Consider the following 27,046-nt stretch of genomic DNA (forward strand, 5'->3'; position numbering starts at 1 on the left):
TATTGATCAAATCTCCAGGTTGACGACTCGATATGGATTTCGTAACTGCAAAACTGAAGGACCATTCGAATGAACCACTTCTGGATTTGACTGTGGCTTCAACAGAAAACTTGATTGATGTTCGAACTTCACCAATTCCGGAGATTTCTTGGGCAAGCGGACGAAATTTGAGTTTGAGTCTTTTTGCAGCTTCTTCAGAGATAAAATTTAGTTCAGAACAAGAATCTAACAATGCTCTTACCGTCTGGAAAGTACCACAATTGTCCTTCATGAGAATCACAGCTGTTGGAATTATTGCTCTTTTAAACGAACGAGCCACGAACGACACTGGATTCGAGCTTGTAGATGGTTGAGGCGAATTATTAGTTGACGATGATGTGTTTTGTTGTTCTGGGACACTATATATATGTAAAATTGTATGATGCGCAGAGTTACAAACTCTACACCGAGACTTAGAGGGACACCTGGACACCATATGACCTTTTCGAAGGCAGTTGATGCAATGTACACTACGTTTTACGAAATTAAAACGTTCCGAGACGACGATATTTGCGAAAGAGGAGCAAGTTGAGATATTATGTTCACTTGAGTTACAATATGAACAATCCGAATTTGAGTTGACAAACGTATGAGTCGACCGATTGAATCCAGGATTTGGTTTGGGTTTATGTGGAACAACTTTTTCTGAGACTTCAGTTCATTTTCGATGACTTTCAAGAAACTGGCAACGACGACTTAAAAGCTCGTAGCACAAATCCTACGACGGCAACGATTTAAAATCTTGTTTCTCATCATAGTTCACTTTTGAGTCACTATCCACTTTCGATAACACCATATGCACTAAAATTGCATTCATAACATCTGTTTCGGAGTCGAGCGACAATAATGAGCCACGCACTGCAGAAACAGATGACGCAACGAAACACTATCACCTTTTTGCATTCTTGCCACATTGAACAACGAATCGATGTGTTCTAAGAAAAATTAACACTTTGTTATCATATCGGTCTTCAAGTCTTTCCAACGCTTTCTCATAGTTTTCTTCACATACTTGAAACGCTGCACCTGAGAGACAGTTCAAAAGATAGTTAAATTTCTCAATTACACTTATTGCTGGGTTATCGTTCATATTATTGAATGCGGTAATGAATCGTTTGTATTCACTATATTTACCGTCGAATTTGGGCAACTTGAGTGAGGGCAACCGAGAATTTGAACCACTAGCCATGGAAGCAATCATGAAAGTAGAATCCATCGACACTGAACCCCCATTTTTCTTTATATATTTTTATATTTTTGCTTTTGCCACAATAAATATTTCTTCGAGTTCCATTCGAGAATTGTCACTTGAAGTAATTGATTCAATTTTCGTTTGTATATCGCACAACTGTTTGAAATAACCTTCTAATATTTCGAGCCGACATTCTAAAATGGTTGAATCCATTTTCGAGCCTTCTTTTTCCACTTTCTTTTGTATGTTAGAAATGTTTTTCTTCATCGAAATACGTAGCTTCTTAAGAGAATCTAGATCTGAACCACTAGCATTCTCTTCCAGTAATTGAATGTCATCATTACCCATGTTGAACAACATAAGAGAAGCAATGTTTTGAACCAGAGAATTTGGCTTCTATTTCAAAATAAAGCGCCAAATATTTATGAAAAACACAAGTTTTCACTCAAGATATGTTGTATTTTCTAATACCAATTAGAAAATGCTTGTAGGTATTGGTGTAGTTTCCAATATTTTCCACGAACTACTATGTTTGTATGAGTGTCACGAATCGCGATTGCGTAACACTAATTTTCTTCGAGCAACAAAAATAATTTCTGTTGAAGAATTAATTATTCTTTTCAAAGCAAAAACAATTAACGACGGCAATGAAAAAGTCGATCAGCGAACGGATATTTAATAAAGTAGCAACTGTGTATCTGAGCTTTGCTGCACACCTATTGCGAAGAGCAACAACAACGAAAAGTACATTTTGCTTTTCCCGAAACGAAAAATAATTCCACTTTATTAAGGTTCAATTAATTATTTTGATAATTAATTTACTTCAACTTTATTCACTGACCGTCTTGTCACGGTCGCCAAAATGTTCGCACAGAAACTTGCGCCCGAAGTCAATAAAAACACCTTTGTTTTCCAAGTTAATATTAGACAATTTTATTGGTTTCAATATGTTTAGTTAGCCGGTATAATGTCAACTAATATACATTTGTTTTTTATCCCCTTTGATGGGCCACATAGGAACAAACGAAAACTGAAACATCAAAACAGACAGAACGATCACATCAGCGAAATACGAAATTCGCACAAAACAAAATGTAAACAAAAGGGCCACAGTTATCAATATGTATGTTGATATACATACATACATAACTGACAAACAACCATAACAACAATGTTGTTGTCACCCACTAGAACAAAACGGACGAATAAAACAAATAACATACAAATGCCTAAACGACTGTAGGCAGTGTTGTTATTGTTTTTTTCGTTGAAATGAACACAGCACAAAACGGAATCAGCAATGTATTCCTAAACAATTTTTGTCAGGAATACCTGCACATTAAGGTGGGACGAACAAAATACAAAATATTATACATTAATGTGGGTCGAAAAATAGTGAAATTTAAATAATTTAAAATAAATTAATAAATTAAAAGACCCAACGAATACCACCAAGTGCAACACAAATAATCAACAAAAACACATATTAATCTGCTCCAACAGGCTGTTTGAACACTTTAATATTTCTTCAACTTAATTTAGAAAAATTATTAAAATTATCTTCCACATGAAACAGAGCACTGACAAAAACATAACGGATTGTCCGTCCAGTCTCTCGAGGTATTGATCTCTTTTTTTTGTAGTCATTCAGGGCTTGTATAAGAGATTTGCACTTACTTGGTTCCAAGAGTAGCTCCCACGATGAAAGGCCTTTCAGAGGGGGTGGTGTTTGAAACAGCTCTTTAGACTCCGGCAATATTATGTTTGGCAAATTCTGTATTCTATTGATATTGCACAGTTTTTTTGGGTATTAACTAAGATTTTAGTTTCAGCTTTATAAATATTCTTTCTTTCTGATATTTTTTAATAAGAAAATCGATTTTACATAAAAATTAATTTAAACACACAAAATTTGAAGTTTTTTCTTTTTAAATTACAAATTTATGACTTTTTCTCGATCTTGCTTTGCTCTTTTTATGTCAAATTCGATTAAAGAACACTTTTTCCACTATGATCTCCCCTTTTCTTCGGTTTAAAAGGAATTTAACAAATCACATGGCCCGTCGGCTTCTTATGTGTGCATCCGAACCGATCACAAAAATGTGCAAATTGTAACTGAATACAACAGCTCTCTTCCAACATCGACTCCACTGAGGCAGTATGTGGGGTGCCAGAAAAAGATTTTTTTATAAAAAAAACACAGGACAAAAAGGGCGTTAAGGCTGATACCGCATGTAGATACTCATCATTGTCTAATATCCTTGGCATGGTAGGTGCCAATCATCTTACCTTGGAGATCTTCGAGTTCGTAGTAACACTTGCCACATTTACGAGGTATTCTGCACTTTATAGATGTTGGAGCTAACTTGGCATTATATCCCTTCTCAAAGTTGCTCTGACTAAAGTTTCTTCTATAAACTTCTTGTCCAAATTTGTACGACACCTCACGAGCCCTTAGATTATACTTTCGTTCATTACGTTCGTGCTGTTTCCTCATGTTCTGAATTGCTTTAGTCCTGACAATTTCAAGCGAATCTTCCCTATTGAAACTTAAAGATCTATCCTCCAACGCACACAATTTTCGCAGCATCTGGTAAGTTGATCCATTGGTGACCATATGTTGGCCGAATGCCATGAAATACGGCGAAGTGCCAATAGCTGTGTGGATGGTTGATCGTAATGCACAGGCAATATGACTAAGTCCCAGTTCTTTTGGTCAGAGCGAACATAAGCCTTTATCGCAGAAATCACAGAACGATTCACTCTCTCAGAGAAATTAGCTTGAGGCGAATGTACTGTGGCGTATATATGGGATATCTTATAGTGATCTAGAAACTCGTTAAATTTCTTTGCCTTGAACTGAATTCCATTATCGGATATAATGGACTCAGGTATACCGAAGGTGTGGAATAAATCCTCTTCCAAATATTTAATGACGGCATCGGCCGTGAACTTTTTCACCGGGCGAAGGAAGCAGAACTGTGAGAAATGGTCCAAAATAATGAATATGCCTATACTTCCCGAACGAGATCTGGGATATGGTCCCAAAAAGTCAACATATAATCGCTGGAAAAACCTGTGAGACATACCAGTATCTCCAATGGGTGGTCTCATGGTGAAATTTGGATGTTTTGTGGTTTTGCACACTTCTCAGGAATTAATATAATTTTTCACATCTGAAACAAGATTTGGCCAAAAATAATAACGACGTATTCGATCCAGTGTTTTGCCTATACCACAGTGTGAAGATAATGACTCGTCGTTGTGTTTACGTAAGACTTCTGGAATCATGCTTAAAGGTATCCATAGCTTCCATGCCATATCATCAATAACTGGATCGCCAACAGCATTATGTTTTTCTCAACTCGTTTTAGGAGGTCCTTATACTCCTCTGAGGAAAAGTGTTGCGAATTTAAATCAACAAAAACACTTTGACTTTCAACTACTTCAGCCACTAAATGAATATCAGACAAATCTTCAGTGTTAGAACGCGAAAGCGCATCATGAACTATGTTCTGCGACCCTTTCCTATGCTCTATTTTGAACAGATAACCCTGAAGTTTTAAAGCCCATCTAGCCAGCCGTGTGTTTAAGTCGGTTTGCGACATGAGCCATTTAAGAGAAGCATAATCGGTGATCACCGTGAACTCATGTCCCTCGACATAAGCTCTGAATTTTTTAATGCAAACCATTGCTGCTAAGCATTCTTGTTCGGTGACGCTATAGTTACATTGGGCTTGGTTGAGCTTCTTTGACATAAATGCTATCGGAAACTCTTCACCCACTGCACTCTTTTGCACCAAAACTCCTCCTATTCCTGTTTTGCTAGCATCACAGTGTATGAAAAACGGGCTATGCAATACAGGGGCTGTGCTGAGAATAGCCTTTAACACTTCATAGGACTTTTGGGCCTCATTGGTCCATATAAATTTACGATTTGTTTTCAATAAATATGTTAACGGGCTCGAAATAGCAGCATAGTTCCTGACAAATTTTCGGTACCAACCTGACATACCTAAGAAACGCCTCACCTGCGTAACCGACCGGGCTATAAATCTTATCTGGATCAGTTCGGATCGTACCTTCACCTACAACGTGACCCAAGTAGCGAACTTCTTTCATGCAAAACTTACTCTTCTAGACATTTATAGCGAGTCCAGCCATACGAAGACACCTAGCTACCTACTTCAAAACCTGAACGTGTCGCTCAAATGTTGGAGATACCAGCAGAAGATCGTCCAGGTAAATCAAAACCTCAGTCCTGAGAGACCCCGGTATCACTTTATCCATGAGTCGGCACATGATCTGCGGAACATTGCATAAACCGAACGGCATGACTGTGATACAGCGGTCTCCCCGGAACTGTGAAAACAGTCTTACCCTTCGACGATTCTTCTAGTGGGATCTGCAAAAAGCATCTTTTAAGTCGAGAGAGGAAATGTATTCTGCCTTAGGTAAACGGCTCAAAATACCTTCTATATGAGGAAGTGGGTAGGCATCCCCCTCTATGACCGCATTTAATTTCCTACTATCAAGGCACAGACGATTTTTTCCAGGTTTACGGTGTAGGACAATGGGAGATGGCCACGAACTAGTCGATTCCTCTATTACTCCCATTGCTAACATGCGATCTAGTTCATCATAGATGAGTTTTTCGATTACCGGAGAGACGGGGAAGTGCCTTTGCTTTATAGGGGTTGCATCACAACTAGTCTGATTTGCCATACTATAAATACAGTATGGCAAATCAGACTAGTTTTCCCTAGACCCTTTATCGCAAATGAAGGAAAAAAATCTATGATGGACTGAAGTTCATATTTCTGATCAGCAGATAGCCTTCTCTGGTCCAGGGGGTCATTGCTACTAGAAGATAATCCTAAGCTAGAAATAGTATTCAGCAAAAACAGAGGAAGCAGGTTATACCACTTTCCAAAAGTCTATTCCTAATATTAAATTTTGAGATAAATTCGGAACTATATATAAGGTAATGGACTGACTATTTTCTCGGAAAACAATTGTTGTATTGAAGACACCAGCTATGTTCTGTGGTTTGCCATCAGCTGTGTTTATAGAGGCATTCAATTTTTTGCGTGGGATATTAGACGATAAAATTACAATGGCAGCTTTCGAACCAAGGCACGAAATAGAAGCACCTGTGTCCAATAATCCCATCATAGTTTTATCCAATAAACGTACTTCTGCATATGGACGGACATCTCCAGACCGTTGCAATATAGAAATAGCAAAACTTCTCTTAACCTTCTTTACATTTTTCCGAAAGGTTTTAACTCTCTTGGCGGATCGGGATATTCTTGGCTCTTCATTAAAAATACGATCTCTAATCTTATTATATCTTTTCAACATAATATGAAAGGGAACTTGGAGACTAGGTGTTGTATGACAGGCAGATGAGTTGTTACAAAAACTGAACTTTTTCTGAGGGTACTAGAAATTTCTGAGTTTCTGGGATGTTCTACGTTACTACTATAATTTGGGTTATTACTTTGAGAAATGTGTGTAGAAGAGGAACATCGGATTAAAACTTTTACATGGTCTGGGAGGCCTGATGACAGGTCTTCGGTTTGGGTGCACTTTTCAGTGCTGGAGCCTGAAAGTTTTTTGAAAACCCATTGCACTTCACACAATTAGGCTTATATACTTGTGGTGATCCACAGCCGTAACAGAACACCGATCTTTCCGATAAGCAATCTTGATATCGATGCCCTGGCTTCCTACAGTTCCAACACATGGTGGATATATCGTCAACTTCCTCATTTTTCAGAATTTCGGGATTAATATCTTCTCCAAACTCAACTTCAGCAGCATGTCTGCTTAATATGCTATGCCTGTTAACGGTAAACTCACGCTTTCGCTTTAAATCCTGTATAAAAAACTCTCTTCGCCTGCATATTCCCCTCAGCTGACCTACAGAGCTTATGGACATATTTAATATTTCATGTTGTATGTCGGGTTGAAGATTCCTTCGCAGGATTCCAACCAATGTCTTGTCATCCAGAGGTCTATCTAGTCTGTCCACCAAATCTATTATGGCATCATGAAATATATCGAAAGGCTCATTAGGTTTCTGTTTCCTATCGCGTATCTTTTCTCTCAAGTCTACATCTGTTCTTGAATCTCTATATTGTTGTCTAAGTGCACTACATAGATTGATCCACTGGACTTCCCGTACTGTACGGTGAAAACGCCAGAACCAGTTGGAAGCTTTACCCTCGAATAGAGCACTAGCACTTCGACACAATATATCAAAGTCCCCATTTAAAGTTTGCTTAGTCAAGGCTTCAACCCGATATATAAAATTATCTACAGGCAAACTAGTAGTACTACCATTGAACTTGATTCTCTAATTCGAAATGATCTGGCTTACCTTATCAGGACGAGACAACAAATCATGACCTGAATTGGGATTACTGAATCGAGACCTATTGACTGAATTACTGTCAATGTTGACAGGGCCATAACCATTTTTAAGTTGATTAGTATTTGTTGATGGCAACCCTAGTAATTGCTCTAACGTTCTTTGTTCAACATCGCATACATTGTGCATTTCTTGGCTCCTATTTACAACAGGAGAAGAAGAATTACCATTATGAGAAGATTTATTTATATTTAGCAAAGCTATACTCGCTTCCACACCTTTCTCCACCAAAGACGAAATTTGGCTTGAAATCGCTTCTATAATCTGGGCTTGTTGAGAACTTACCAAAGAAGAAACCATTTCCTGAACACTATCCATCGTCAAATTGGGTTGGGTATTGGACACAGCAGCAGAACTCGCATTAACAACAGCATCCTGGCGAAGCGATTCCTCGGACCTATTAGCGCCAAAATTCCTGGCTTTTGAGGATGACCTTGTCTGTCGATCAGATGCAGCAGACTTCTGAACAACAGGAGGATTATTTGGTTTTGATTCCTTAAACATTTTTGTACCACATATGGGACACGTTGAATGAGTCTTAACGTAAGAGGAGATGAAAATTCTATGAAACGAATGTCTACATATATTTTCAGATAACAGAAGTATTCTGTATCACTGAGTTGCAAATGGTACAAACAGGTAAATTTTCAACAATCGTAGCTCCAGGAGCTGAAATATCTTCGGTACTCCTTTCAAGGGGCATAACCACAAATCCAAAGCGGGACCAAAATTACACAAAAAGCTGAGTTTTAAAATGATGATAAAAAACAAAATATTTAAAGAAAAATATACAATATTACGACGGTATAAAAAATCATCAATAACATTCTATAATTCCAATTCGTAACACAAGAGAAAAGGAAAAGATTCAAATTAGTAGTCAAGGTCGAAGTCAGGAATAGAATTTAATCCAAAATCTGATTTTATTCAACCACACTACTAGAGGAATCTTTCAGACAAGATAAAAAAGGGCTAGAATAACTTAATTAGCGGTTAAATGAAACAGCACCACTGCATTTCATTCATATAAATTCCAGACCAATATCATCATCCTATAGGAAACAATAGATAGAAAATATGAAAATGTATGTGAATAGACCTGAGCAGAAATTCTACGATGTTAAAATCACCAAGACTTTTTTTTTAAATTGTATAAATTCGACTATATGCACTGTATGCTTGTAATGTCAGAAGGTATTTACTCTTGTTTAAAAATGATCCTTTGGCCTGGCACGCATAATCCAGCCTTATTGCTCGTGGTTTTGGGGTGAGATCTTGCCAAAAGTTCATTATTGTATAAAGTTTAAAGATTTATATGCGTGCTCTTCATCAAAGAAAAGAAAACAGACATGAAAAAAAGAAGATGATAGGTGAAATTTAAGAAAAGTGATTAACCACAGTCCGAAGCAAAGTAAAGACACGAACCATCATCTCAAATGATTGAAATATTTACGTGCAGATGTTAGTTGCACGATATGCCCACCCATCCATATTATCATAGAAACTCCACACCAACGGGAAACCCCACAAATTTTCATGATAAACCCAGTTCTTCCTATCTCACCTATAGCTCCGAACCCTTTCGAATCGAACTAGAAAAACTTTTTTACAACATAATTAACAAACAGGAATATTTATTAGAAAAAGAATTCATTACATAAAGTTAAAGGTAATTTAACCTGAATAATTATGATGAATTGAAACAACAGTAGAATTCATTATAAATAGAGAATAAATCGAAACAAATCAATCCCTATGTGTGTATAAAGATAATATGTAAGAGTGTACATGCATTCAAAATATAAGATAATATAATGATAATAAATAATTTTAATATAAACAACAATTAATCCATATTATGAAATTTTAACTATGAAAGGGTTGATTTTGGTATTGAAACAAACACGGTATATAAAAAAATAATTATGCAAATAGATCAATGAAAGAGTAATGAAGTGTATGTTTGTGTAAGTTACACCAACGTCATTCATTTTTCTGTTAACAACGAACAGCTGTTAAGTCGTTGACATTCGTATAATTTCATGCAACTTAACTTTTTAAAATTAAAGTTTTTCGTCGGTTTAAATTTTATATAGTTAATACCGTTGACTGCCAATAAAAAATAAGAAATATAGAAAACGTTCAAACAAGCTGTTTATTTTGAATATGTTAATAAATATGAGTATTATTTAACCATTGAAATGCAAAACCCAAAACAAATTTAATTCTAGCAGTGATTTCCAACCTTTTATTTCTCTAGGGCAGGCGTTAACAGTCGATCATTTGCTTAACAGACCATCCACTGTTAACCCAACTGTAGCATTAACATATTCAACAAACCAGCACAGCCCGACAAATAATTGAACGAATACAAAAAAAATGATCTTTTCAATATGTTGAAATTGGCACTTTGAACACTTTAATATTTCTTCAACTTATTATTATTATTAAAATTATCTTTTACATGAAACAGAGCACTGACAAAAACATAATGGATTGTCCGTCCAGTCTCTCGAGGTATTGATCTCTTTTTTTTTGTAGTCATTCAGGGCTTGTATAAGAGATTTGCACTTACTTGGTTTCAAGAGTAGCTCCCACGATGAAAGGCCTTTCAGATGATGTTTGAAACAGCTCTTTAGACTCCGGCAATATGATGTTTGGCAAATTCTGTACTCTATTGATATTGCACAGTTTTGTGTTTTATTTTCGGTATTATGCAATGAAATTATAAAAAAATAAATAACTTCTCTCTACACTATTTCCACTGTTATAATGCCGTTTCTTTCTGATCTTTTTTAATAAGAAAATCGATTTTACATAAAAATTAATTTGAACACACAAAATTTGAAGTTTCTTCCTTTTAAATTACAAATTTATGACTTTTTTCTCGATCTTGTTTTGCCCGTTTTATGTCAAATTCGATTAAAGAACACTTTTTCCACTATGATCTCCCCTTTTCTTTGGTTTAAAAGGAACTTAACAAATCACATGGCCCGTCGGCTTTTTATGTGTGCATCTGAACCTATCACAAAAATGTGCAAAGTGTACATGAATACGACAGCTCTCTTCCAACATCGACTCCACTGAGGCAGTATGTGGACACAAGGGTAAAAATGCATGTGCTGGGGGAATAGAAGAAGTCCTAAGAAGCAAATGACAAGGCAACCAAGAACAATTAGTTCATCTGCTATGGGGAAGTTCAAATCTAACATGATCTTACCAGTAAAATTATGTCAAACAGAATACTAGGGTTTTTGTTAGGAGACAAAAAAAATGTAGCTCCTAACATCTAAGTTTCACCAGAATAACAGCAGACAGACATCTATATGAAATCGTCGTCCAGCGATAACAATGATTAAAAAACCAATAGTGCCAAAAAATTCACTGTACTAGGTTTTTGCAAGCACTTTAGAACTTGATTTCTTGTGAAGTTTTCAAGGAAGTAAACTTTTTCTTTTCTTAAGAAAAAAATTCAAATTTCAAAATTCATACGCTTGAACTGATCAAAGATCTGAATTAAATGAGGAAGACATTTTTTAAGAGACTCCTTTTTATAACCTTGGTAATCAATACTGGCTAAATCGCGGAATCACATACACAGAAAAAACCTTCCAGACTGAAAAATGGCTACCTTTTAGTGCCATCTTGACACTCATACACTTAAAGTCAAATCGCCTGATTTCGAACAACTACATAAAAAGAAAATACTCATATCAGCAAAAGAAAGTAGCGGGTAATTTCTTTACTGTGCTACTTGGAGAGAGTATGCCACTTACTTTATAGTAGTTATCACAAATATAATTCGCTGATCGAGATCTAACAAGACACACACCCGTACAAATTTATGGCTATCAACCTTTAAAGGCAAAAGTAATACGTTTACTTTTCAAAAAAACTCATTTCCACAGTTCTTAATTTGCCTTAATCGAGCGTTCATCATGCATAATATTTGATAAGACACCATGGAAATCTCGTCGACAATCAAAAATTCTGCCTCATTATTCGCAAATAGTTTCCGGACAGTGGTGACATACCTTTTTATACCCTCAGCCATATGGCTACAGAGGGTATATATCATTTGATACGGTCAAAACGTGCCTAGTCGAAATAATGGTTTTAGACCCTAGGTCTCTTTGGACCAAATCCGTTTCAGAACATTTGGAATCGATCTACCGATGTCCGTCCGTCCGTCTGTCTGTCTGGCTGGCTGGTGCGCACGATAACTCTCGAAGGGAGTATCCGATTTAATAAAAACTTGGTACATCGTAATATTTTTGTCAAACTTAGATCGAGTTCGGAGATGGGCAATATCGGTCCACTCCTTCTGGTACCTCCCACACAAAATGTCAAAATTTTCAAAGAAAATAATTTATCGCACAGAAAGAGAAAGGATAATCCGATTTTGTTCGAACTTTGCAAGTCCTAATATTTGCGTCAGTGCTAGGTCAGGTGCTAAAATGGACAGTACCGGTCCACTCCATCAAGTACCTCCCCCACAAAGGGTCAACATTTTGAATAATTGTAACTCTTATAAAATGTGATGTAAGGATCCGAACGTCTTCAAATTTCACACATTCCAATATTATTTAAAAACCAGGATCTTCGGTTAACATGGAATGTATCGGTCCACTTCTTCTGGTACCTCCCCCACAAAGTGTCGAAATTTTGAATACCCATGAAGCTCATAAAACGCCACATTAAGATCCAATTCCATTTAGACTTGGCACATCTCAATATTTCTATCAACAAGAGATCTGTTATAAAGGTGGTATAGATCGAACCATTTAGGGTTCAAGATTTTGAAAAACTAAACGCCCAAATAAAGCGAAATAAGCATCCAAATCTCTTCAAATTTCACAAAAAAAAATTTTTGCTAACACAAGATCTGTTATGAAGTTGATATATATCTGCGAACCCCTTCTGGTACCTCACCCACAAAGGGTCACAATTTTCAATAATTTTATCTGTCATAACTTTCGAAACAATTTAGCAATATTTACTTTTTGCTATGCTCAAATATGCTCAAATTCAATAAGAAGCTTGATATGAATATGACATTTATCGGAATTTATGATTTCGTATAAAATTGGACATAAATATCCTTTCATGTAATTTAGTCCAATATTTCGCTCAATATTTTTTATTTGAGTCAGATGAAGTATAAAAATGGAATATTTCGGTAGACTCTATATGGTACATCACGCACATTTTAACATTTTCTAAAAATTATTACATATCTCATAAAAAGTGAAGGAGTGAGTCAATATAATCCATACCAGGAACGTTGGAATATTTATATCATATTTTTGTGTCTGATACAAAATGGACAAGATTGGCCCATTCCTTTGGAACCGGCTCCATAGAGGGTCAAACGTTTGAATAATTGTAACACTAGTCAAATATATTTCGATTATTTAATCGAACATAGGCTGAGGGTATATATCTGTCGGCAATACCGACTGATACTTTTTAACTTGTTTTTTTTTTACTTTCGCTTTTTTTAAGCCTTTGTTTACGTTGTGTTGCAGTTTCTGTTTTATCTGTGTTTGTATTTTTTATATTTTTTACCATTTTGTTCCCACGAGTACTGGACATTTAAGCGGTCATCCCCCCAGAGGTCCAATAAAGAGGCAAGGTTATGAACAACAAGATGCGCCTGAGTCTTGAGGGTAAAACGCCAACGACATTTCATTTTTATCCACCCTAATGCCTTACAGTTCTCGGCGCGTTTTCCACCATAACTTGGGTGGTGTACATTTTTAGACACCCTAACGCCACACAGTCCTCAACACTATACAAAATCTTGACTTGGGTGGTGGAATCAGGCTGGATTAATCAGATACCTAAATTACAAATGCAATTTCTACATTTAAATCTTATTATTATACGCCATTTAGTGGCCATCTTAAATATTGAGGTTGTATTCTTCTTAAGCACTGTATTCTTCTTGACAAGCCCTTTTTCTTGATGCCCATATTGGTGGGTTTGATAAAAAATTGTTATCAGCCATTTAATAGCGCCGGCCATCTTAGATTTCTATTTTGTATAATAAATTGTATTCTACTTGTTGAGATCTTTCATTTGATACCCATGTTGATGGAATTGATAACACCTAAGTTATCCGCCATTTTGTAAAGGCCGCCATCTTGGATTTCAATTTTTTATATTCATTTGATACCTATATTGATGGGATTGATAAAACGTAGGTACGTATGTTATCCGCCATTTTGTAGCGACCGCCATCTTGGATTTAAAATGATAATGAATAACATAATTGTATTGTCACCAAAATCCAAAGTGTATACCAAATTTCAGATTAATCGGTTGACAGGAAGTGTGAAATTTAATTACTAAATTTGACCCTAAAATAAAACAAACGGGGTGAGCTAAATAAAACCGTTTAAAAAGTAAAAAAGTATCGGTCGGTTTTGCCGACAAATGTATACTCTCAGCCAATGTTCGATTATTTAAAAATATTTTGACTTCTGTTAGGAATTTTCAAACTCCTTTCCCCTTTATGGAGTGGGTTTTGAATGAATGGGTCAATATTGATATTGATATTTCATATCGGACCTAAATAAATATGATATAAATATTATTATGAATATATAAGAAAATCGAACATTTATATTCAATTTATAGGAAATCTTAAATTCAATATTCATCTCAGGATTCTGGTTGAGAGACATATATTTAGATATAGCAAGTTGTAAAGAATCGCTGAGTTTGTTTTCGCAATTTATGACAGATAAAAGTATTTAAAATTGTGTCACTGTGTGGGTGAGGTACCAGAAGGGGTTCACATATATATAGCATCTTCACAACAAATCTTGTGTTAGCAAAAATGTTTATATGTGTGAAATTTAAAGAGAGAGTTGGATTTTTATTACACTTTCTTTTCAAAATCTTGAACCCTATGCAAACAAAAATGGTCCGATCTCTACCATCTTTATAACAGATCTTGTGTTGATGTAAATATTGAGATGTACCATGTCTGGAATGGAATCGGATGTTGATTTAACTTTTTATGAGCTTCACGGATATTGAAAATTTTGAGCGTTTGTAAGAGAGATACCAGAAGGAGCGGACCGATATTGTCAATTTTCGAACCAGGCCTAGCACTGACGCAAATATTAGGATTTGCAAAGTTGCAGCAAGATCGGATTATCGTTTTTTTGCGCAAAAAATATGTATTTTTGAAAATTTCGACCATTTGTGGGGGAGGTATTTAACACCAGGCCTTGGGTTAATATAAATATTGGAATGTGTGAAATTTGAAGACAATCGGACTCTTACATCACATTTTATGAGAGTTGTAATTATTCAAAATGTTGACCATTTGTGGGGGAGGTACTTGATGGAGTGGGCCGATATTGTCCATTTTCACACTTGACCTGGCACTGGCGCAAATATTAAGATGTGCAAAATTGGAGCAAAATCTGATTATCCTTTCACTTTCTGTACAAAAAAATATATATTTTGAAAATTTCGACCTTTTGTGGGGGAGGTACCAGAAGGAGTAGACCGACATTGCCCATCTCCAACCTCGATATAAGTTTGACAAAAATATTACGATGTGCCAAGTTTGGACCAACTCGGATATTCCCTCCGAGAGTTATGGTGCGCAACAGGCGGCCAGACAAACAGACAGACGGACGGACGGACATCGCTAAATCGACTCCAAATGTTCTGAAACGGATTTGATCCAAAGAGGACTAGTGTCTTAAATCGTTATTTCGACTAGGCACGTTTTGACCGTATAAAATTTTATATACCCTCTGTAGCCATATGGCTGAGAGTATAAAAATAAGCAGGATATAGGTGTGCAGATTGGATGTTTCATCATGGTGTCATATATGCGACAACTTGGAGATTGACAAGCGATAGAATTGAAATGTGACGGTAGCAAATTGTTATTGTAAAAAACTTCTCAAAAAGGATTTGTGACAAGCGAAATTGTCGAAGAATTGCAGCGGTCATATGAATGTAGAATAGAGTTGCTTTTGTTTTGTGCAAGCCAAAATCGGGTTAATATATATATATAAAAAAAAAAAAAAAAAAAATATATATATATATATATATATATATATATATATATATATATATATATATATATATATATATTTTTTTTTTTTTTTTTTTTTTTTTTTTATATATATATATATATATTAACCCGATTTTGGCTTGCACAAAACAAAAGCAACTCTATTCTACATTCATATGACCGCTGCAATTCTTCGACAATTTCGCTTGTCACAAATCCTTTTTGAGAAGTTTTTTACAATAGCATGTGTTTTTCTTTTTGTTTTTTAAGTACTGACCAAAAAAAAGTTTAAAAATGGCTAGAAGCAAATACAGTACATAAATAAAACAGTAAATTATCAGTAACTATGAAAACAACATATCACAGATAATGATTTCCGAGAAATATTTCATAAATATTTTTGTGATTTCATAATTATTTCTGTATACTAAGTCGGTTTTTTGAAACTGGATCAGTGGTAACAGTCTATAACGGATGAAGGCCGTGAAAAACTTCAGCCCGTACTGATCCTCAAATTGTGAGAGAAATAAAAAAAAAACAACCAGTTCAACTGGATTGGTGAGAGAGCAATCATTGGATATAAGCTCGAGATCAGTGCGTAGACTAGTAGTGGTAAATGGTCTGCATGCCCGTAAGCCATCAAAAAAGCCATTTATATCTGCAAAAATTAAAAAGGCTTTCGGAAACGATAACATTAAGTGGAATCAAGCTCAAAGGAAAAACATTATTTCTGGCATGTGTCTACGTTTAATATTGAAGGCTCAGACGTGAAAAAATTTACGGTGAGGAGACCAAAAAATGAAGGACTCATGCCGCAGTGCTACAAGGCTCGAGTGAAGCATGAGGGAGGGTCAAAAATGTGGTGGCGCTGTTTTTCTTTCTATGGACTTGGGCCTATCCATGAAATAAAGGAAGTTATGGATCGGTTTGTTTAGAAAGATGTGTTGGACATCACGTTGTTCCCTAACGCTGAGTGAAACATTCGTCTCAATTGGGTGTTTCAGCATGACAATGATCCCAAACTTGCATAAAAACTTGTCAAATATTGGTTGCGGGAGTCAAAAATCGATGTTTTGTCATGGCCGGCACAATCACCTGACCTAAACTCCATAGAAAACCTTTGAAGTATCGTAGATAGGAAGATCAAGCGAGATTCGGAAAGAAATAAGCACAACATTTTCTAAAGAATCGGGGTGCCTGGGAAAGCATACCCAAGGATCAAATTGAGCGTGTTATAGATTCAATGCCTCGTAGGTGTGCAGCTGCTATCAAAAATAATGGACCCTTCGACTACTAGCCAAAATTTAATTATTTTAAAATAAAAAATCAAAAAGTAGTGTGGCTGAAAGTAAGAACCGGTTTGATATTAGAAATAGAAGAAGCTGAATTACCGAAACAATATTGGGGAGAAGCCCTATTGTGCGCTAATTATTTGCAAAATAGTTTGATTACAAAATCTGTTCCATCCTATACGAAAAATGACAGGGTTCCAAACCGAATACAGAAAATTTTAAAATATTTGAAACAAAAGCTATGTTTAGATTCCCCGTGTGAAAAGAATGAAGTTGGACAATTAATCTATGTTGTTAACGTTCATGGGATATGGTGAAGAAAGTAAGGGTTTGCGGTTTGCTTATACAGAAACCAATAAAGCCACGATAAACAGAGATTACAGATTTATGAATTCAAATAAAAAGGCTGAAAGCGACTGAAAATAGGATTCTTGTCGATATTTGATCGATGTTTTTTAAAAAGAAATGTAAAAGAAGCTGAATCTCGTGATGATTCTTTCCATAGTTTGAACAGTGATTTGGAATATTTTCCTGAGAAAAAAGAAGTGCCAGCTACAAGAAATGATGGTATATGATGATGATGGAAACTATAGTAGATTTTCAAGAATAAATAAAAGTGTTCTACCAGATCGATATTCGGCATGTGTTATGAAATCTGATTCTATTATTGAACGTAAAACATACAAGGAAGCAGTTTTATAATAACAAAAAAATGGTCTACTGCAATGCAGGAGGATTTAATGTTAGAAAAGTGAGATTTAGGTGATAAATCAGAAAATGCAAATATAGTTGGATGTAAATAGATTTATAAATTAAAAACAACTCAACGCTATATACCGCGACTTGTACCCAAACGTTTTAATCAGAAAATGTAGCTGATTATGATGAATTGTTTGCTCATGTAACAAGACAATCAACGTTTCGAATTTTACTGTCAATTGCTGGACAAAAGAAAATTCATGCTCATCACATGGATATCAAGTGCGCTAACGTTTGTAATCTAAAGAAAAGCATTCATAGTTTAAAGAAAGAAGCATATGTTTGGAATAAGGTTTCAAAGACAATTTGACTAACGAGAAGGTGGTAATACGCCAAAGTCATCAATGGGGGAGAATTATATATTTTGGTGTGTGTTGATGATTTATTGGTAGCTTCAAATATTGGTGAAATGTTGAATAATCATTTTGAAGTCAAGAATCTCAGTCCAGTATCAAGTACAACCTTCAGTATCTGAAACTTTGATGACAAATGTAGAACATCAAAGTCTATTGGGATATTTACTCTACGTAGCTGTTAACACCCGACCTGACATTGCCGAAACTATATCCATATTATTTCTCAAAATAAGTTGTCCTACGCAAAAAGATTGGATTGAACTATAACGCGTAGTAAAATATTTAAAAGGAATGTACTTAATACTCAGTTGTGAGATTAATACGCCGAATATTCTAGTCGGATTAGCCGATGCTAATTGGTCTGATTGCCGAGTTGATCAAAAGAATAACTCTGGCTATTTGTTATTATTGAATGGTTGTGCATTCAGATGCAAGAAATAGATAATTGTCTCTCTGTCTACAACTGAAGCAGGATTCATCCCATTGCCGGAAGAAGCAAAAGAAGCCAAGTGGCTTAGGAAAATTTTTGAAAGCCAGCAATTTCCCCAATGGAAATTTTCGAAGACAATAGAAGCTATTTAATTTAATAAAAGAGGAGAATTTGAGTAATAGAAATAAGCACCTTGATAAGAAATATTATTTTGTTAAGGATTATGACAAAAAGAAGATAATAGAAAGTTTTTATTTGCAATATGAAGAAATGCTCGCAGATTCGCTGACTAAGCCACTAACTTTATCGGAATTGGAAAATCTTAGAGTATTGGCCAGTCATGTACATTTGAGGTGGAGTGTGGGAATTGACACTTGTATATGAAATGTGCTGGTAATCCAGAAGTATTTATTATTTTACGAGCCTCCGTATTTTATTTCTAATAGATTTAAGTGATAGCCACCTTGTTTGTTTAGGACTGAGATCTGGCAATTGTTGTATGTCTTCAAACCATTTAGGGCTATGCCCAATATAATCGTGGATGTTTCATTCCAAGGCCTCTATTTCGGATGGCATCGAAGGAACATAATGATAATGAGTGGAAAATACATTTCATCATGCACTTTTTAAAAAAGTTGGGAATTTTGTAAAATATTTCAAACATAATTCGTGTAAACTTTTTACAAAATACTTCGTACATACTTTTCAGTGCGGTTGAGGCGGCAATAAACAATAAATATTCTAAAATTACATATTCCCACCCGCCAAAAATATCACATGTGAACAATTCGATGGTCTTGTGCACTGACGCATACAATAATGTGTGAGATAATAAAGGTTATGACCCACATGCACAGATATCGATGCGCTCAGTAGATGAACAAGACCACTTGAATGAAATGTCAAGCAGCCCTGAAATGTTCTCCGTTCAATATTAGAATTAATACGAATAATTGTGTGGCTGCTATTAGGTTAAATTAGATTAGTTTCAGTAGTACTTAAGAAACATATTTAAAAAAAAAAACTAGAATTGAATCTACACCCAAGAATAGAGAAGAGAGTTGACAATCGAAGAGAAAGAAATGAAGCAGATGTTCCAGCAGATGTCTAAACAACTGCCAAATGTAAGAGAGGGACATAATGCTGTTGAAAGAATAGATTCCAGGATTGGAAGGAAATTCTGGGAATTTTTTCCCGCCGGCAAGTCCTTATTTTAAGGAACGAGATCTGGAAGGAAATTCTGGTGACGCACCCGCGCTGACAGATGGAAAACCACTCCGGGAGGAACTTATCAAGTTACTTAAAAATAATCGAAAAGTGGAAAAAGAAGAGAGAAGAGACAAAGTTCTCTGGTTCCTGAACGGTATTGTCTTAGAGAAATCAATAGCAAATCACCAATGGCCGTTAAAATGGAAGACGACAGATCGGAGTTTATCTTGAAGCCATTGAAAATCCTTTACGACGTGAATGATGGCGGTCTGCAACGATGGATTATTAATTCGGTATGGAGAATGAAGCCGGCAGATAAAGGTGGTGGCATCGGCAAGAGGGACTGGACAAAGAAGTTGAGTCGTTTCCTGGAAGGGGTTTCCTAAATGAATAGTATATCAATTCTATACTTAGTTATACATGGATTACTCGTCATATTTTTATATTTAAACGTTTCAGTAGTACTTAAGAAACATATTTTTAAATAAAAAGTAGAATTGAAATAGAACCCAGACGGAACGGTTGTCTTTTTTTCTTATTTACAGAAGCCAATGAAAGAAATTAGGAATCTCAATTAGATCTGTAGATTCATCTGTACACGAAGAAAATGTGATTCGCATTTTTGTAGGAAAATAAATTCTTAGCTTTAGAAGCATTGACATAACATGTTAAGTATTAAAGCAATAAGATTATAAAATATTCTTTCTAAAAGAAAAAAAAAACAGCAGCAAAAACCGAACGTATTATTTTCAAACTACAGTTTTCACAACTTAATTTCTTTTTTCACAATATATACTCTATGTGTATAGGCGATCTTACTGCTGTTTAGTTTATCTTACTGTTTCGTATCTTAAACTTACCTTAAAGATATGTTATCCTTACGAATAGAGGGTTTGTAATCTGAAATTTATAGAAGACAAATTGAGAGGATATTAATCCAATATATATATATATATATATATATATATATATATATATATATATATATATATATATATATATATATATATATATATATATATATATATATATATATATATATATATATATATATATATATATATATATATATATATATATATATATATAAAATATATATATATATATATATATATATATATATATATATATATATATATATATATATAAAATATATACATATATATATATATATATATATATATATATATATATATATATATATATATATCTATATATATAAATGTAAGTTGTGTTAGTTACTACGCTTATAACTTAAGAACCGCTGGATTAATTTTAACGATTCACACAAATTCGGAGTTGTCTACTCTCCGAAAAGGATAATATCCAAAAAAATCGCGTAAAAATGTGATATATTAACATTTTCATTTTGACTTTTCAAATGTACAATAGTAATGTTTTATTTTGCATGATTTTTTCCATTTTGACTTACTTTTTTCTAATGTACATTTGTAGTGTTTTTTTATATTTTATTTTTGAATTCGAATATTTATACCAATTTATTTAATTGACTTGATTTCTTGAGAACTGAAATTGATGGCGGGTTACATGGAAGTGTAGTAGCGAATTATGTGGTGGCGAAACGGAATAGATGATATCGAAATAATTTAACGCGGTCACACCAAAGTTAAAAGATAATTACTTTTTCTAAATCGCCGAAAAATCATGAAAAAGAGATCTCATTGGAAAAATCAAAAAAACATTTTCAATGGAATCGAATTTTAAAGTAATAGTACATTCTATTGACAAACTTTGTAAGGAAGGATCTTAAAACATTTGCTGTAAAAAATCAGGGAAAAAGTTGAAGACTTTTTCAATTTGTTATTCTTTTTTTTGTCAATTTTTTTTTGTGAACAAAATAAAGAATAATTTTTCACTAAAAAAATTAAATAAGTGCGAAATAGGATGTTAACTGACATCTACCTTTCAACTCCAGGGCCTACATCGTGGGTTAGCTGAAAGATGCGAACACATTTAAACAAACAAAAATGACCGAAAAAGCTTAATGGGGCTCATTTCAAAGCGTGACAATGATCCGTCCAATGAGAGCTCAAAATGCAAAATTCTTTGGGAGAATAATAAGTAATATACCAATATTGAAATAAAAGGTGCAAAATAGTAGAGCGAATGGGACTTTTAGTAAGAAAAGGTTTTATATCCTTCCAGAAATTCTTCCCAAACATTCAAAATACCTAAAATCACATTTGCAGGTCTTTATATCGATCATAACTCATGGATAAGGGAACAACCCGATTTCATATTTATATAACCATCTATGATTTAAGTTATTTTTGGGGTCTTGGCCGGCCACTTTTTTCATTTTTTGGCCCTTATTTGACATTTTTGTTTCTAAGGGGGTAGATAACCTCTTCGCATAAAATTTGAAATTTTCAGAGTAGGGCCCATATTGGTATTGACCAAATTCATCAATTGATTTGGCTAAAAAATTTTATTTATGCCACCCTGGGGTAGGGAACCATCATACAGATAATTGCCACATAGGAATTTATTTAAGTAAAGTCCCCACATTGGAGTATCCCCAAGTCAACTTTCACATCTAATGTGTGGTCAGAAAAGAAAATTTTGTATTCTATTGAATTTTTAACCCCCAAGAGAATATTGGTTGGGAACGAAGATTTGGGATGTGCATCCATATGAAATAAATTGTGTAAACATGAAGAAATTACAAATATAAGAAAGTAGCACGGGACCGAATATTTGTTTAATCATCATTGGATTATCCTATGATGAAAATATGGACTTTAAGGGGTCTCCAACTTACAATTTAAATGGCAAATAAAATTAATTCCCATCTTATCATTCTGCCCTCAATTATGAGGTGGATAAAACTATTTTTACTTATTTAAATCACGCGAAATGCTATGATATGCTATATTGTTCTGCTATATTTTTGATTTGGCCTCTATTTGTCATCTTGGATTATAAGGGGTAGAAGAAAGTTTTCAATGTAGGTCGATGTTTCGGAGTAGTGCCCATATAAAGAAGGTACCTCCTAATTTAACCACATTTCAAAGAATTTGGCTAATAATGCGTATTAGGGGGGGTGAAAATCTTACACTAAAATTTCAACATATCTACAAATTTTAGAATTTTTATCCATGTTATAATACCCTCTCAAGTCCACCTTTTGGCGGACAAACAGACTGACATGGTTAGGGGGACTTATGAGGACTCTAATGCACAATCTAAGTTGCTAATGGGTTTAAAAAAGTAATTAACTTTGGCTATTCTTAAATCATTCAGCCCTCAATTATGTAGTATACAAAATACAGCAAATTCCAAATTACTGCTCATTTGACTGGAAGATTTTGCTACGATTTTTACCATATTAAAAATTAATTTGATCCCTTATATGGCGATAAGATTGATATATACTTTTTAATAGATTTGTATAGCACATCCACACAGTTGAAGCCCACGGTTTAAATATTGAAGCCCACTGGTTAAAAATGGGTACAGGTATTTTAAAACACTTTAAATCGACCTGTACGTGAACACTTATATCAGTCATATCTGTGAATAATTATGCTTGGGAATATATGCATAATAGACAAAAACTACGGGCCGGCAACGCGGACCGGGCCAGCTAGTATATATATATATATATATATATATATATATATATATATATATATATATATATATATATATATATATATATATATATATATATATATATATTACAAGGGAAAAGGAAATTTATGAGACATATTTTGGACCACTGGAATCATCAAAATGCCGAATATCGCTAGGTACCGTTATATGCGAGCTGAAAACATGAACCTACATATTAAATGTTCCGCCACCGGAGCAAGAACTCATTACGAACTACAAATAGCTTTTTTACACCATTTCGTGGAACATTTTGGCTAAAAGCATTAAAAATTTGCAATTTACCAGTGTAGCTTAGTTATAATCAGTTTCAGTACTGATGGATCTTCAAGACACTTACATGAATGAATGCATAAAGAAGGATAATGAAACAAAATTTTATATTTTAGTAAAAAAGTCAATTCTATTTTATGATATGCAGGAACCAATTAATAAAAATCTGTAATGTTTATTTAAATTATATTTATTTCTTTGTGGTATAGGTTTAAAAACAGTTTTATAATTTCGGTATAAATATGCCCAAACAACGTATATGCACCACTCAAATGAATGTGCTGATATCTGAAATATAGTTGAGTACAGATAGTCTTATAATATTTGAGGTACTGCTGATTAGAGGTGAATTCTATTATTTATTAATATATTGTATTGTATTTATTTAAATATTGTATTTTTTAATTAAAAATACTCCTCCATCCTCTTCTGTTACATTGTTATCCTTCACTTCTTTCTTTAACAGCAATTATGTTGTGACACGACAGATACCTATTTGATCCCTTTTCGGAACAACTCTAATTTAGTAAAAACTCTTCGATTATTTCGAAATTTTTTCCAGAGGTAGGTATTTTTAGCCTCATTCCGGGAAACAATTTTTTTCTTGGGGGACGGACCCGGGACCCCGGGTTCAAGACCTGGGCTGGACCCGGATTCACTTATCCGATATAGACTATGTAGGTATCGTTTGAAAGCTTGAAAATACCTATCTAACAAGTGGTCACATGATGGGGTAAGTGGTCACGGTCTGAAAGTTATAGTCAAATTATTGATTTTTTAAACCCGGATTTTTTATAAAACCCCCAAAAAGTCGAAAAAGGGCCCATTATGGGGATCAACAAAATTAATGCCAAATTATAGCTCTTACCTTTCCAAAATGCTACAATTTGTGCTAATACCTTTTTCGGGTCCAGAGATATGGGTCTTTCCAACCGCATACCCCTTCATGTGACCACTTGCTGGATTAGTATCATAAACTTTCAAACGATACCTATTTTGCCTATATCGGGTAAGTGAATCCGGATCCAGTCCGAATCTTGAACCCGGACTTTCGGGTCAAAAATCTGGGGTCCCGGTTCGTCCGTGCGTCCCCCAAGAAAAAAAGGTTTCCCGTAATCAGGGTAAAAATACCTACCTCAGGAAAAAAATTCGAAAAAGTCGAAGTCTTGTAGTATTTGCGAAATCATTTGATATTATAGTTAAGCATGTCGATCCATTCCAATTGTACTTCCTGCTACATGAATTTACTTCCTTTTGAACACATTCCATATGCTCCTTATTGTTTTTAAAATACGAATACAAAATCTTGTTGCACATTGTTCCATAAAAGTTCCAGTCACTAAAATTGGAACTTCTCAAAGTTTTAGTACCTGAAGAAACATAAAACAGAAAATCTTGTGTAAACTTTACTGTAACATAATAAAATAATTCTTAAATAATAACAATCCTACCTACCTAACAAAAAACAATGAGTACAATATATGTTATAGTCGTCGAGAAATTGCAAGTTCTTTCTCCAGATATTTGCAAAAATGACCTATTTTTCAAAATGAGGGAGAATTGTCGTTTTTGTCCAATTACTTTGTTACCTTAGTTTCAATGTGTTTACTATGGAATCCCATATAGAAATAAAAAATCGGTGACAAAAAATATGAGGTGTTGGCCAGGAAAATCGATTTATAAACCGTTTTGTGATGTAGTCTCTAAGCAATTTTTAACATATTCATAGTAAAAATATTATTAATTATTTAATATTAACTGTATATTTTAAGGAACCAATAAAAAATAATTAAGTCTTCTTACCACACTAAACCCTAATTTTGGCCAAAAACTTGTTGAACCGATCCGGAGCAGAACCGGTTCAGAATCGGTTGGCAGCTTTGGACTTATAAACATTTTCATTTGTCATAAATAAACGTTATTTTAAAAAAAAAAAAAAAACAATTATGAGATTAAGTTTAACTATTTTGCTACGACAAAATAACAAAATGCAAACACTATTCTATCACCATCCAGTTTTACGGTGGTGATGTCTCCATTACTTAAAATAGAAGGAAATAACTGGTTAAAGGTTCGTTCGCAACTATTGAACTCCTCACCTCCTCTCCATTTCGGGTGCGAAAACTGTATAGATATTGCAGTTTAGTTGGAGGCGATTATTGAATAGATTGGGCTCCTAGAATGAGGCGCCCAATGTGAGTGTACCTTTTTATACACTCCAACTTGGAAAGGAGGGTATATTAAATTGGTCATTCCGTTTGTAACATATCTAAATATTCGTTGTTGACCCCTTTAAGTATTTAACGATGTGCCCGTTTGTTGAACGATACATCCCACATTATGTGACGTAGAGCTTCAAAATTGGGCACAATAGTTTGTATTGTGTCTAGGATGGTGTATTGAAAATGAGGTATAAGAAGACTTAATTATTTTTTATTGGTTCCTTAAAATATACAGTTAATATTAAATAATTAATAATATTTTTACTATGAATATGTTAAAAATTGCTTAGAGACTACATCACAAAACGGTTTATAAATCGTTTTGCCCGGCCAACACCTCATATTTTTTGTCACCGATTTTTTATTTCTATATGGGATTCCATAGTAAACACATTGAAACTAAAGTAATTGGACAAAAACGACAATTCTCCCTCATTTTGAAAAATAGGTAATTTTTGCAAATATCTGGAGAAAGAACTTGCAATTTCTCGACGACTATAACATATATTGTACTCATTGTTTTTTGTTAGGTAGGTAGGATTGTTATTATTTAAGAATTATTTTATTATGTTACAGTAAAGTTTACACAAGATTTTCTGTTTTATGTTTCATCAGGTACTAAAACTTTGTGAAGTTCCAATTTTAGTGACTGGAACTTTTATGGAACAATGTGCAACAAGATTTTGTATTCGTATTTTAAAAACAATAAGGAGCATATGGAATGTGTTCAAAAGGAAGTAAATTCATGTAGCAGGAAGTACAATTGGAATGGATCGACATGCTTAACTATAATATCAAATGATTTCGCAAATACTACAAGACTTCGACTTTTTCGAATTTTTTTCCTGAGGTAGGTATTTTTACCCTGATTACGGGAAACCTTTTTTTCTTGGGGGACGCACGGACGAACCGGGACCCCAGATTTTTGACCCGAAAGTCCGGGTTCAAGATTCGGACTGGATCCGGATTCACTTACCCGATATAGGCAATATAGGTATCGTTTGAATGTTTATGATACCAATCCAGCAAGTGGTCACATGAAGGGGTATGGGGTTGGAAAGACCCATATCTCTGGACCCGAAAAAGGTATTAGCACAAATTGTAGCATTTTGGAAAGGTAAGAGCTATAATTTGGCATTAATTTTGTTGATCCCCATAATG

The 27,046-nt window shown here is 34.4% G+C and overlaps 1 protein-coding gene across 3 annotated transcripts in view; it reads right to left on the bottom strand.

Moving 5' to 3' along the window:
- LOC101901053 (eukaryotic translation initiation factor 4B) overlaps positions 1-27,046 on the bottom strand; it is a 151,368-nt gene that overhangs the window by 57,692 nt on the left and 66,630 nt on the right. For 2 of the 3 annotated variants that reach the window (XM_059126891.1, XM_059126890.1), the window contains exon 3: positions 20,618-20,657. The exons of the other annotated variant lie outside the window; for it this stretch is intronic. In XM_059126891.1, the coding sequence (XP_058982874.1) occupies positions 20,618-20,657 (40 nt within the window). The remainder of the gene's footprint in view (positions 1-20,617; positions 20,658-27,046) is intronic. 3 annotated transcript variants of the gene reach the window in all.

The sequence above is a fragment of the Musca domestica genome, unplaced genomic scaffold, assembly GCF_030504385.1.
Source record: "Musca domestica strain aabys unplaced genomic scaffold, Musca_domestica.polishedcontigs.V.1.1 4, whole genome shotgun sequence".
Classification (NCBI taxonomy): domain Eukaryota; kingdom Metazoa; phylum Arthropoda; class Insecta; order Diptera; family Muscidae; genus Musca; species Musca domestica.